This window comes from Mastigoproctus giganteus, chromosome 13 (genome assembly GCF_048544385.1).
Source record: "Mastigoproctus giganteus isolate SK-2022 chromosome 13, ASM4854438v1, whole genome shotgun sequence".
Lineage (NCBI taxonomy): Eukaryota > Metazoa > Arthropoda > Arachnida > Uropygi > Thelyphonidae > Mastigoproctus > Mastigoproctus giganteus.
Window position 1 is genome coordinate 101,988,163 of NC_143587.1, and position 15,270 is coordinate 102,003,432.

The 15,270-nt window shown below is 32.4% G+C and overlaps 1 protein-coding gene across 1 annotated transcript in view; it reads right to left on the reverse strand.

The window, feature by feature from the left end:
- Positions 1 to 15,270, reverse strand: part of LOC150076311 (toll-interacting protein-like) — a 121,209-nt gene that overhangs the window by 23,763 nt on the left and 82,176 nt on the right. The window contains exon 8 of the mRNA XM_090387317.1: positions 10,136 to 10,241. Coding sequence (XP_090243443.1) covers positions 10,136 to 10,241 — 106 coding nt within the window. The remainder of the gene's footprint in view (positions 1 to 10,135; positions 10,242 to 15,270) is intronic.

Sequence of the window (15,270 nt, forward strand, 5' to 3'; positions counted from 1 at the left end):
TTCTTACTATCTAATTAGTTTTTAGTTCTCTAAATTTAGCTGTTCAGTTTAATTATTCAATTTAACCAAATGTTGGTTGCATAAAATCATACAAAAACACAACTTTGTTGCACATTTTCACTTCATTCAATAGATTCCTGGAATTTTTAAGGAAGAAAATATGACAAAACCATTTCTCAGAAAGTACAAACTCCAGAATGAAGAGAATGGTTTCAGCAGAAGTCAGAACAAAATAACAGAAAAAAAAAAAAAAAGGATGGGTAGGGGTTAAAATTATCTTCACATGAACAACAGTGGATCATATACATGAATCATCAATAAAAAATAAATTATTCATAAGTGCTACAAGTAGCAACCAGTAAAATATACTATTTACTATAACAAGCTCCTGTTAAAAAGGCCTCTTTGTTAAGTCCCCGGGTATGATATCTGTCTGTGGCCAGTACTGATGTTTTGAAAAATGCCCATTTGTGGTCCTCTGCTCATGTAATAGGATGTTAATCGGTTAATGTTATCCATGGCTCCTATTAAATGGAACCACTGAAAACATTAACCACAACAAACGAATTCAGATTGAAAACAACCATATACATATCTTTAAGAATAGAGTCCTAACCCAAATTAAGGCAAGCTTAATGTTCTTAACCACAAGCAACTCTCCAACAAATAACCTCCCTCTGAAACTAAGACATACACTATAACCTAGATCAATTCCTACCAACACCCTAGAAACAGAAGATCATAACTGGAAAAGTTTTCGAACAATATTATTCAGATTATACAATTTAGTTCATTTATTTAATTTTGTCTTATTCTAGTCTATTTTAATTTAAACAATTTATTTTTATTTCTATTTATTTAATTTTTATCACATTTTCTTAAATGTGTATCAACATCTCCCATTACTCATTAATGCCAATAGCTGCGATGATACCCCCCCTCATGGCACAAGTAAACCCTGGGATTGAGACTATAAAAAAAAATCCCTAAGACTTTTCCACCAAAACACCTACTAATGAGATTAAATAAACCACAGTATATATATATATATATATATATATATATATATATATTAGTGTGTGTTTCACCCATAAACAAATCAAGTTCCAGTGACTGAAGTGATCTTTTGTGACAGCGATATTGCAAAGTTGGTAAGCATGTATGTATTATTTTTATTTACTACATAAAATATAAAAATGAACCTTAAAACAAAATTCTTTGAATTAGATCTTAGTTTGATTTACTAAAACTTAATTCTACTTAAAAAAAAAAAATTAATTCCATAATAATTACCCTTAGTTACTGTCTTTGCAGTCACTGAAGCAGTGGTAAGAAAATAGCAGATGTTTGACCCCATTATGTACATATTTCCAATTAGGAAATAAACATAATAATACCAAAACAGGTTTTGAATGCTTCATTATCTTCAAACTATATATTTTTTATTCTTCAATATCCTGAAAGGATATTAAAAAACAAAAAGGAATAAAGAAATTCACAAATAAAAACAGAAAGACAAGAATCTGTGGCTGCAAAGCATAAACAACTACATGTTGCTTAAGCATAATATAAATTAAGTTACGAATTCTTCACTTTTAGATTTTTTATTTTTCAGTATCCTTTTAATTACTTTTAGTTTACATAAAATGGTAGTAATGAAATGGGATGCTAAGCATTGCTCATACTGCCACCTATAACTTAGTTTATTTTATATTTACATTTTGAATATTCATTAGCAGTTTGGCTTTGTACTGTGAGGGCTCTAAGCTACTATGGGTTAATTTCTCACTGCACAAGGAGCCATCATTATGCAAATTATTGCATCAGCATAGCAATAAATTGTCAGTTGTGGTTTCGATACACTGATTTATCATTTGAAATACAGAAACTACACAACAGTTGTTCATCTTGTGGCCTTCCAACAAGTTGTTGATAGTTGCTGTTTTAATTTATTTTTGTTATATATGTTGTGAAAGTTGTTTGAATTAGTTTGCAGCACCATTATAGCAATATTTCATGTTATTATGTTACAGTAAAGCTCCCTAATCCAGACTGATTGGGGGTGAGATGTCATCTGGATTAAGTGATAATCCAGATTAGTGAAGCAAATTTAATGATATAGGTAGGGCCAATGAAAATTAAATAAAAAAATATCAACATAGTCTTTATTTAAAAACTATAAAAAGATAAAACATTTATTCATCGATAGATAAATATACAGTACAGGTAGTTCTATACTTTGAGTTAATTCGTTCCTAGCGCACGCGCTTGTAAAGCAAAAACTCATAAAGCAGGAATTTATTTCCCATAAGGTTAAAAATAGGGGTCACGTTCTCAACAATGAAATTAGCTAGCTAATTAGTTTATGTTTAAACAATGATTGATTTATTGAAAGAAATGAAAGTGTAGCCTGTAAAATCAAGCAAATTATAATAATAGAGAAATTATTTACGACTTACAAATGTTAAAGAATGTTTATTCTTCATCATCATCGACTAATTGCACACTCGTTGATCACTCATTATTGGCTTGGCACTCGGTTTGTTGCACAAGGAGTCATCTTCTTCAGAAATGCTTTAAGAGGCGTTTGTTTCCAAGATAATCTTCTCTTTTCTTTATAAATTTCACGGTTGCATTCATAAACATTTAATGGCATACACAAATTGCAACTAACACGGTTCGTGTGGAGTAACAAGTTTGTGAAGCTTAAAAAAAAAAAGGAATGAAGAGAAGATTCTGAAAATTTATTTATGTTTTTTATACGATTGAAGATTTCAGTAAAGGGGAAACACATTTCACCATAATAACGTAAAAAACCACACAATTCCAGCTATCAATAATTTTGCAAATGCAAGAAGGTAGAGTTTATTTCCCATTTATAATTGCTTGCAGTAACAGAAAAGCCCAATAAACAGGAAAGTGCAAATTGTTTTTGTTTTATGGTCGTGACCTACAGAAATGTGCTTTAGAAAAATATCACAAAGGCATTTAAAATTGATTCTTATAACGGAACATATGATAATGATGAAAGTGTAGTGCATTTTAATGATTTGAATTGGTAACTAATACAATTTACAAACCACGCTCACCTTTTATATGGCCTTAAGGTCACGCTCATGACCTTAAAAATAATTAGAGAGATAAATAGCTTAGTTATACAGCGAAAATTTCAACTTTCAAGACTTTGAAACGAATTATCAAAAAAAAAAAAAAAAGTGTTATTGGGTTCAACATTACGATATTTTAATGATACAATGGTATCTCTGGACCTTATTAATATCATAAAGCGGCGTACACTGTATTATATAGCTATACGCTTGGTTTGGAATGCAGTTTAACATTCATTTTTTGCAATTAATGTTCATATTTTCGATTTTGTTGATACTTGGGGGGGGGGGGACTCTTAAACCTGGGAACTCATGAAGTGAGACCTGCCTGTACTGTCTTTTTATACATTCATCAGGTGGTGTTGGCATCTTATGTAAACGCCACTTGATTTGTTGCTGTGAATACTACTTAAATATAGTTTCTTCCAGCAACACTTCTTTTGGCTTTTTTAAGGTTTGATGCACTGCTTTTATCTCTCTCCACACCAAATTTTAAAGCAAATGCCTTTACAGATTCTTTTTGTTTTTTTAATATCTGACACAGTGTTGGCCAATACCAAATTCTTCAGCAATTTTTTTTTCTAGGAACATCATTTTCAAGTTGTTCTATCACTGAGTTTGTTAATGGTAGTTAAAGTAACGTGTTTTTTTTATTCCACTTTTCAATTTCTTTAGAACCCATAATTATATAAAATATATTAATTTATGTACAAAGTACACAAATGAAACGATATAAGCAATAGCATCCGGTCGACTCACAATCAAACAACAATACTAGACTACACACAAGACAATGTAATGAATTTTCCTTCTCTCTCTGCACAGTCAATCAGCATAACTCATCTGCCTCCCTAAATCCTGTGTGTCTTGCAAAGTACTCAACTGTGAACAGAATTTTTCATATTTCTATCTGGATTATCTGACGTCTAGATTAACCGAACTGGATTAGCGAGAATTTACTGTATTTAGTTTCGGAATTATCAATGGGCAAGAGTCTAAATTTATTCATAATAGGGTTGCAAATTAGTTGCTTTGGCCTTTTATTTACTGTATTCTAATTCCATAGGGCTTACTTGCACTGCTGGCCTATTTAATTTACATTCATAATTTTACTTATATATTTGGGGGGGGGGCAACACCTGTGAGGTGTAGTGCAAGAATTAAAAAAGTTTCAAAAATGGTATACTGTATGAACAGGTGTTTGAGCATTTTTTGAATGCTATAAAATAAATTTCGCTTCAGACTCTAGTCAAACTATGTCTATATTTAAGTTGTTAATCTTGAATCAACATATTTTTCATGAAGATTCCTTTCATGCTGCCTGACAGGTGAAGTGTGACTATTGCCAGGTTAATTCTGATAATCCAGCAAAAAAATTTGCACTCTTTATCTAATGAAAATGTCAATTTATTTTTAAATAAATATCTCCTACATTTTAGACCTTACTCTTAAGAAGTCTTTAGTTCTACTCTTAAGAATTATAGAAAAGGAGGAACATTTTACACTCATAAGTTATAAAACTATATAAGTGAATTAGTTAGCATAAGCTAATTAAGCAATAATATTATTCAATGAAACTAAAAGCAACTGCTCTAAAAATATCATGACAACTTTTTTTTTTTACAAATTTTATCCTTTAAAATACTATCCTCATGATTCCTAAAAATATAAGCAAAGGAAATTCAACTGCTAAGAAACAAAGTAAAGCGACACTGCTAAATGAGACTATAAAATACTGAATTCATTAAATATTGTTAAAACCACAATTTTCATTATGACTGATTATGGCATGAATAAGTCAAACATTTCTTGCATAAAAATGCTGAGGACCAAAGTTAATAGAAATGCAAAAGCAAATTCTGTTGCAGTTTTCATTAAAAACCGAAAATTTATTGGACAGGTGGGGATGTTAACTCAAAAAAAAAAAATGTACCTGTAAACATGCTATTTATTCACTTAAGAAAAGGAATACAGTAAACTCTCAGTTTTGCAGACTAATATAGGACGAAGGTGTCCATTACCACTGAATGTCGGTTAAACTGAAAGTTTCTTCTGAGACTATTTGTACCCCCATATACTTTAAACAATTACTCTATTTGATTCTTAATGTATGTATTACAATTGTTAAACAGTAAAAAACAAGATTTTATTGGTTGATACATAGCACACAGTAGAAGATAATTCACTATAAGAATATCACTTTTGTGATATATATCCATCATATTTTCCTGTAGTAGTAAAATACTACAGAAGTAGAGCAAATGGTATCAATTTAATTGTATCTCATATTGTGACTACCTTCAACAACAAGTTACCAAGTATTGCACTACCTCGAATAAGTAGTGCTTCACCAATGGAAAAGACTATTGTTACTTATTCTCGGGGAATACCACCACCCAGATTGCACAGTTTCAAGGCTTGTTGGCCTACTGTTGGTAGGTACATAGGTACCCTGGTGTTGCAATCATGCTGTTTTGTTTGTTTGGTTTTTAAGAGCATTAGCAACTAAGGCCATATTGCTCCAGGGATATGCGGTGGTCATTCCCTGACCTTTCCGCATCCTCCGTATTTGGTAGTCACGGGCTCGAACCCCGGTCTAATCAAGAAGTGTGCTACGCACTGCTACTCCTGCCCACCTGGCTACGGAGGCGCCCTGCAATCATGCCAACGCAGTTGTGAAGTATAACTCCACAATATGAGAGATGCCAGTTGGTGTGCATAGTAATAATACTAATACCAGGGTACCTATCTGCCCAACAACAATAGGCCAACAAAGCCTTGAAATGGTGCAGGCTGGGTGGTGGTATCTCCCAAGAATAAGTAACAACAGTCTTCTCCATTGGTGGAGCATTACTTATTCAGGGTAGTGCAATACATAATAACTATGTCATTTAAACTACTTCTGTAGTTTTTTACTACTGTGGAAAAATATGGTGATTTATCACTGATATTCTTATAGCAAACTACCAATCCGTAGTCTATTATGCCTTGTGCGTTTATTCTTTTTAGTAGAAGATAATTTACTATGAACATATAGTAGTGCCTAGAAAAACTTTATTCAGAGTTGGAGCCAAAAAGCTGAAGTTGAGAAACGTGTGAATATTCAGTCAGACTCCTTAAGCTTAGCCCTGCTTTTTATATCTGACAGTTTTCTTTTTTCAAGGCATGTTTCTCACAGATGAGGAAAACAGATGCACCAAATCTTCTCCAGGCACACCTTTACTTTTAATTTCTATTTCTGTGCAACATTCAGATGCATACACTCTTTTCAGGCGCCTCCATAGCCAGGTGGGCAGGAGCAGCAGTGCGTAGCACATGCTTCTTGATCAGACCGGGATTCGAGCCCGTGATCACCAAATACGGAGGATGCGGAAAGGTCAGGAAATGACCACAGCATATCCCCGGAGCAATATGGCCTTAGTTGCTAATGCTCCTAAAAACCAAATAACAACACTCTTTTCAGCAGTTTTCTGAGGGGACCATGATGATAGAACTATGAATTTATAATAAAGAAAAAAAGCATAGACAAGAACTTAATATGATAACAAGCGTATCCACAAACAGCCTCAATGTCTGCTGTCAGCTGCTGTAACTTGTAAGTTCCCAGTTTTCTCTATCTTACAAGTACACTCAAAATACTGTAGTGCTTTTCTTTTCTTTTGTCCATTAAATCTGAAGTCCATAAAATTGGGGGGTTTACCTTATACAAAATGGTTTGACCTATTTTCACCACATATTTCCTGTGTAAAACATAGGAATGGGTTCAGATAAGATGCAAGCAGCATGGAGCTTTACTAACCATGGTAAAAAGAACAAATTCATTTCCACATGAACAACAAACAGGTTCATCTGTAAACAATCACGTCCTCAGTGCTAACTGCAGGATGCCTTTCAGTACTCGGCCAATTTTAATCTAGTTTCAAATTTTAATATGAAAAGAGCACTTTAGAAAACTAAAATAATGACCTTTAATCCATTGGATTAAAATTAGTACAGGTGTCAATTTCATTCCCCCCCCCCTTTTCTTTCCTGCTGCCTTCCAATCTAATTTTTGCCACAATTTCTCTATCAGAAATTCAAGAAATTCCAATTTAATCTGAAAAGTTATTTGTCAAATTAAAATGGTCCAAATTCTTAAATTGCATGAGTAATAGTTCATTCACTCTATTCAATAGAGATTTCTCTATCAAACACAGTAAAAATGTGTTACAAAGTTGGCAATATCTTGTATATGATTGTGTGACTATCAGCAAGTTAAAAATAAAAATCCAATTATAAGAAAAACATGCCTAAAAATATTAAATTTTAGAACAAATATTTGGGATAGTCTAATTGACAAAAAAAAAAAAAAAAAATCATTTTTCTTTATTAATTCAATGTTTTTTAAAGACTGAGTCTTTTCTGCCTAATCTTAAAGAAAAATAATGAAAATACCTACTTCAGAATGACATTTATGAGAACAGCTTTGAACATTAATTCATTCAGACTATAAAGAAATAACAAAATAACAAGAGTGAATAACAACCCAAATTAATTACATCTACAATCACTGAGAAACATGGGAGTTACAACTGGACAGAATGGATACAAACAGTTACCAAATGAGAATGTGATTAGAGACTGCACAGAATGAAACCCATGGGAAGATTACTTAAGAGATAGTGTAAGTACTTGACAGGCTAAATTAAGTTTCATATATTCCAATTTTCTGAATAAATCCTGATATAATTTGTGCATAGTGGGCATACTGGGCAGTTAAATGTAAAACCACATGCATTCCACAAAGCCAAGTATAATCAAAGATCACATTAAACAATCTTTGTCAAATCAAAATGGTCTAGATTCTTAAATTGTACAAATAATATTTCCATATATTATTAAATATTACATATAAATACTGGAAATAAGAAAAAAACTGCATATAAAATCAATATCCAAATAAAGTTTCACTCTCAATGATTTGTCTCTATTGTCACAGTCTAATAAATTATAATTGCTATAATCTAATAATACTTTATCACATTATAATAGTTTACTGACACTTTAAATGTAATGTAAGAAGTTGACAATATTATAAAATATTAATTTCAAAGAAAATAATAAGCAAATTTTCTATCCTAGTCCAAATGATGGCAGTTTGAATCACTACACTGGTGGGGTAAAAAAGTAGCATGGTTTTTCATATTTTAATGATATTTAATTTGTGATATATATTATTTATTTAATTAAAATAGTAAATAAGATAAACTGCTCCTCCATGTAATTTTACATGTAAATTATGAATATCCAATCAAAATTATTCAACTCAGTATGGGGAAAAAAAAAAAAAGAGGTAATGGAAACCAGTCCAAAAATTTCACCTGCAAATACCAAGAAAATAGCTATAATGATGAATATTATTTATTTTGTAAAGTTTTAATATACTGTACTATAAAATGATTGTATCTTAAGGAATCTAGAAGATTCCTTTTGATGGAGGGATTGTGAGAAAGACCTAAAGCAGGATTGCTGAATGGTGAGGTGGCAATACAATTGAATGCAATGAGAAAGGTAGCAGATAGGTTTAAACTACTTCAAGCTATCTAAGGGTGTAATCCAAGATGGTGTTAACTGGACTATTTATGTGCCAACGAAACCAAGCATTAGGCTTCAGTAATATTGTGAGATAGCGATTTTTTTGGAAACAGTATCAAACAAAGTTTTGAAATGATTTTTTTTTTTTTTTTTTTTTGAGAAACAGTAATTACTAAACGAAAAAAAGTCCTTACAGAAAATTCTTCGTTTTATATAAAAATTTTGAATATTCCAGACCAGCTGTACTTGTGAAAAAAAAATTTCCTTCCCAGGAATATAATTCAGCTTCTATCACCTAATTGCAGTCCTGAGTTTTTTTTTTTTTTTTGAAAAGAGAATTGAATTGATCTGCAATAAGAATTTAATTTCAGATCTTTCCCAAACAGATGATAGAGCAGCATACCCACCTGCTGCTAAAGGAGCCCAAGATATGGCATCATGCTTTAATAAGGAGGTAAAATAGTTATATGCATCATATTAGCAGTCTTTAAAGACATGTCACTACTTTATCATACTGTCACTGTTTTTCCTCAAAGCCTCAGTTCACGGCTGAGGCTTTGAGAACACAATTTTGAGAACAATCACATAAAAGCTTAATAAACATAGACTGTTGGGAAGGCAGTGGCCTGTGTATCACTTATACCTACCCACTGACAGAAATAATCTGAACTGGTGATCATAATGATTGTACTCCCTTTATGTATTTATTGGAAGCTTTGAATTTCCAGAAATACAGATGGAATCTATAAGATGTAACTGCAACTTTCCAGGATTGCCACTTAAAAACAAGTTTTTATGGAATGGCTAATAAATTACTGGGGCTGAATCCTATCAAAACGTATGCACTGCTCTAGGGAGACAAATTACAAGCTGCCAACTACTTCCAGCCTAATAAGTTAAAATGAGTTCTCTTTAAGAAATGGAAGTTGAACAGCCTCATACCGAGCAAAGGACAGAAATGCCAGACCTGCAGCTGTTAGAAGTAGAAACATTCCAAACTGATTTGAAGCATGTCTACTGAACCTTAATTTTTTTGTTTCATGATACAATTATTGCAACTCTGTATTAGTCTAACCTTTCTCCTCATTATTAGTAATAAGTTATAAACTTACATTTATATACCAACAGAATAAAAATATTCTTCTGATTTTGTGATTATCTTATTATTGCCTACCAGTGTAGTTTATGATAAAGCATTTTTTTTTTCTTTTTTCGTATTTATGTTCTCAAAATTTATTTAAAATTAATTTTCAATTTTATGAAAAACTATACTTATTCAAAGTTTATCTAACAAGTATTATTCAAAAATTTTTTGTAAATGATATATCTTAAGCTCAATGCAGTGATTTTAAAATAATTAATCCACTGCCCTTCAGAACTCTGCTAATTATTTGAAGGAAACTTGTAAAGCAGTTTATTTAGCTTCACAAATTAAATAATACATTAATTATCACAGCTCATGGAAAGAAGGGTATTTATAGTCCTGTCTTTATCACCATGATTACTAGACAACACTGACTGAATTACTTCTTGATCAAGATTAGGAAACATTTCATGAATCTGCAAAAAAAAAAAAATGTGAAGACAATTAAGTTATTGATAAAAATTTTAATTACCACATATCACACATGCACAAACAAAAAATTTACATCACATCAGCTGTCTATTAATAAATAATTATATACTTTTTTTTTATATATCAAATATAACAGCTATCAAGGTATTCCCATTTCATTAAGAAGAAAATATAATGCATGGATCATAATTATACAATACTTTCATAAATAACAATTCTCTTCAGGGAACTAACACTAGTACAGAAACAATTTAAAATTAACACTGTGTATTTTAAATCACATGATCAACATTGATGTAGTAACAGTTACTTGTAGATATGCAGGTGTCCAGGTAGGACAATGTACAAGGGCCTTGGAAAATGAGCCAAAGATGAATTTAAGTCGGATTTAAGAGTTGGTGTTTTTTTTTTTTTTTTAACCATTTTTACAAGGAAATATTGAAGCTCTTTGAAACTAAGTAAGCAAGCTGCAAGTTTTGCAGCTTACTTAAAATATACACTTGTTTACTTAAAGAATAAAAAAGCATTTTTTTTTAATTAATTTTTAGTCATATTACACATACAAGAATTATATTTCTCAATCAAAATTTTTGGGTGCTAATATTTATTACCTTATCACTGTGAACCATGACATTGAAGAGATGATGCCAAACCTTTGAAATTAATTTCTCCATTACGAAGAGATAATCGCAAATTTTCTTTCCAATTGTGATATCAAAAATCTTGTCCTTTTTTTTTTCTTTTTGATATTGTTCATTAATGAAAAATGCACTTTCACACGTGTATGCTGATCCAAACATAGAAAGTACTTTGAATGCTTCTCTTTGTAATAAAGAGAATTTTTTTCAGTCGAAATAACACCAGAATTTTAAAATAGTTGTGTTGGAAAAGACATTTCAGAGCTAAAGATAACTGCATATCAATAAGTTCTAACTTGGCAGCTGCTACTTCATTTTGATTGAAAATTTGTTCCAAGTTACTGATTTCAAAATTTCTGTAATTTATCATTAATTCAAATTTTAGGAGGTGCTCTTTCAAGTATTTGAATCTTTCTTGGAATTGGTCACTAAGGTCTTGGATTTACATTCATTAAAAATGATGGGCACTCCCCAGCAGTTTCCACAAAACATTTTTTAAGAGTAGGAAAATGAAGCAAATTTCCTTTTAAAACTTTATTCAGAAACACTTGAAATTTATCCTTTCCCTGTAGTCTCAATTTTAACTCATTTAAATGGTTGAAGATGTAAACCATGAATGAAAGTGTAATCTTGAAATCTTCATTAAAAAAAGTTTTCTTTATTGCTTTTCTATTAGAAAAGCTTTTACTTCTTCAAAGACCTCCCAAATTCTGGAGAGTGCCTTTCCACAACTGATCCAAAATATTTTTTAGAAGTCACTTATTTAGGGGTTTAGCAATAAAATTGTTGATGACTTTAACAATGATTTCAAAACATCCTATAATTTCTCTTTGATTTTTTCATTCCTGAACACAAGGCCGCAATATGCATCAAACAGTGATAATGCACAAAAATTAGGTATTGTTTCATCTCTATCAAGATAAGCAATACAGCCTCTGATTTTTACCTATCATGGAAGGTGCACCATCTGTAATAATTGATATAAGATTACTCAGATCAATTTTGTGCACTGTGAGGAATGTCATAAATGCAATCATATATATCTTTTCCAGTCGTATGACCAGTAAGTGGCAAAATAGCCAAAAAAAATCTTCTTCACAGCTGCCATCGCGTTGAATCAAATGAAACAAAGCACAAGTTGTGATATGCCCGAAACATCAGTCGACTCATCAAGTGGCAGTGAAAAAATTACACAACTTTCGATTCTACCTAATTACATCTGCCAATTTTATGAACTATTTGAAACTGCATGATTACTCAAAGGAATATTTTTTGGCAGAGCTAATCAAGGTCGCTTTCTGTTTTTTCTGGTACAATGCTAGCAAGCACTTCTAACGATGATACTACACAATTTTTTTTTTTTATTATTTCACCACGAGTGTAAGGCAATGAATTCTTTGCAATCATATTTGATAAAATAAATGAAACTTCATTCACTATCGCTTTATTACTATTAGTTTTGATCTAAATTTAAAATATTTTTTCTGTCTTTTCAAGTTTTCTTTTTTTTTCTTCTTCTCTTGAAGTTTAGCTTTTCTAATATCACTAAATTTGGGAAAAAGCTTCATGAAAATTCCTATGGCATGTCTGGCCTTTCAAAATTTGACTTCCAATAGCCAGCCAGATTATTTTGGTAATTGTCTATTACCAAATAATCATATTCCCAAGAGGACTGAAATGCATACTTTTTAATTTTTTTGTTTCTTTGCATTGGGAATGTGTAGGTCTAAATCAGATGACTGCAAAGGTAGTGTTAATGGATCATTTTTTATCTCATCATGTTCATTTTGGTTTATTTTTAAAAACTCATTTTGAAAGGGTTTAGTAACTTTAGTTAAATCTGTTAAAAGAAAATACAGTAAACCCCTGCTATTTGCGGGGGTTACGTTCCTGAGAAATGCCACGAATACTGAGTTATGGCTCCCATAGTAATAAAGGGGTTCCGTTCCAAAGTATGAAATATATAAGAAAAACTAGTCTAAAATTTTGTCTATGTATGTATTATATGTACCTTCATAATATGACTATGTACATAGACAGTACATAGTGAAATGCAAGCATAAGGCATTGAAATGAAAATAAGAAACAATTTAATATTAAATTAATATTTATTAGAAATTTCAAACAAATCTTTCAATCCAGCACCTTTGCTATAGCTAAAAAACTTATCCCACCAGTTACACTAAAGTGTTGATAAAGGTCTTTTCCCTTTTCATGAATAATGAGTGAACTTAAGGGAATTTTATTTTGAGTTTGGTCTTCTATCCACAGATGATGCTGATGAGGCTAGTGGGAGCCAGACGTGTTCAAAGCCGCTAAGTGGATTTTCTTATTTTTCTAAAACTTTTGATTTAAATTTAGCAGTATAGCATTATTTTGTGATTTTCTGATTAATCTGGTGTATTTATTCTTTACTTGGCCTTGTAATTGCATAAAAGTATCGGTAAGGGTATCAAATCCACGTGTTACAAGTTGCAGCTCCGCTGAACGAGAAGTTTTTAGCCATATTTAGCTGCTTTATTGACCAATTGTTACATCAAATTATTTTCTATAAGTAGCTTATAGACCTAGTCAGGATCGTTAGTTTATTCTGAATCGAGACAGCGAGATTTGGAAGTTAATTAATACTTAAGTGTCCGTAGATTTACCGTTCGTAACTGCTGCCATTGTTATACGATACGTTATATTCCGAACTAGATAGTGTTAGTATAGTATAGTATATAATATCATATTGTCAATTAATCAGTAAAATCTATTAATTTTGTTAAACTTCGTTGTCAATTAAATTGTACTTTTAACTAAATACATATGACGACTTAGACATATAACATTTATAAAAACGTAACATAATTAATTAATTAATACATAACTTGATATGGAAGTTATATAAACGGAACTCTTAGATAATACCTGATACTGAAAAATATATATAGTGTTATAACTGTGTTGGGATACAAGTTTAGGGTTATAATTTTGTACTGAAATTGAAATTTTATTGAAATTAAGTCGAAAGCATTACTCAGACCAGAGCAGCAAAGCAAAAGGCTCAAGCTAATGGGAGTGCTGTGGCTCAGAGGAGTACTGAGGGTGTCAGTTGCCTCTGAATCACAGCCTTTTAAAATGCACTGCTTGCATGATGTTTGTGGAGCAATTGGGTACGAGACATAATATTGCCATGGGGGATATCTTTGTGTGTGTGCGCGCGATGCAAGGAGTGTAAGGAAATATCAGGTGACAATTCAGCATTGTTATGGGCCTATATGAGAGCTTGAAGGACAGGGTGGATGCCCTCGAAGGATCTAAACTGAGGGGGCCCATCAAGCTCTCAGCGGCCCACATCAACGCTAGAACTTGCACCCGGTCATCATGCAACACAGCGGCAACCCCGAAGGCAGAATGCACTGGCCCCACAGGAACTAGTAGTTGTTGGTGACTATTGTCAGGGAAACGGGGAACATGCTTTGTAAAAAGGATAGGTGGAACAGGACCAGGGTATGTCTGCCAGGGTCAAAGGTTGATGATGTTGTAGAGTGGATATCATCTTTTAAGGGCACAAAAGGTGATACAGTTGTGCACGTTGGCACTAATGATATTAAGAGTAGGAGACCGGCAGAATTACTTAACAAGTACAGGTCACTGTAGAAAAAAAGCCGTGAATTAGGGTTGAATTTGAAAGTGTCTGCAATTCTGCCCAGACACGACAGGAGGGAGTATATAATGAGAGCCTTGTTGATCAATTCAGCCTTGGAAAGATTTGCAAGAATATTTGCTGATGCTATTGAGGCAGTGTTAGGTGGGTTGGAAAACTGCTAGCTTGGGCAGGGGTATACAAGGACTAATAGATTAACAGTAGCCACTGGCAGAGGTGAAATTGATTCTTGCACTGCTTCTATTGGAATGAGCAGAAGCCTGAAAAACAAGATGCAGAATATTTCAGAGACTGCTGGGAGTCATTGCGGTACAAGTAAACACATGGGTTGTGTTAGGGTAACTAATGCTAGGAGTTTGGTAAATAAATTTGATGAATTCGAGGTATTACTCAAAGCATCAAAGGCAAATATTGTTGGGATATCAGAAACGTGGTGTCACACAGATATAAAAAATACAGAACTGGAATTTGGGGAGCGCAATGTCTACAGAAAGGATAGACAGAATAGGAATGGAGGAGGGGGTTACGCTATTAGTTAAGAAACAGATAAAATCCAACGAAGTGAAGCCAGTTGACATCGCTGGACAGAGCAGTGTCGAGTCAGTTTGGTGTGACATTGAGAGATCCAAATTGAGAGTAGGAGTGTGCTATAGGCCTAATGACTCTGATGAGCATAATAAGAAACTGTACAGGGAAACAGAGTGGGCCAGTAAATCAGAATCTTAT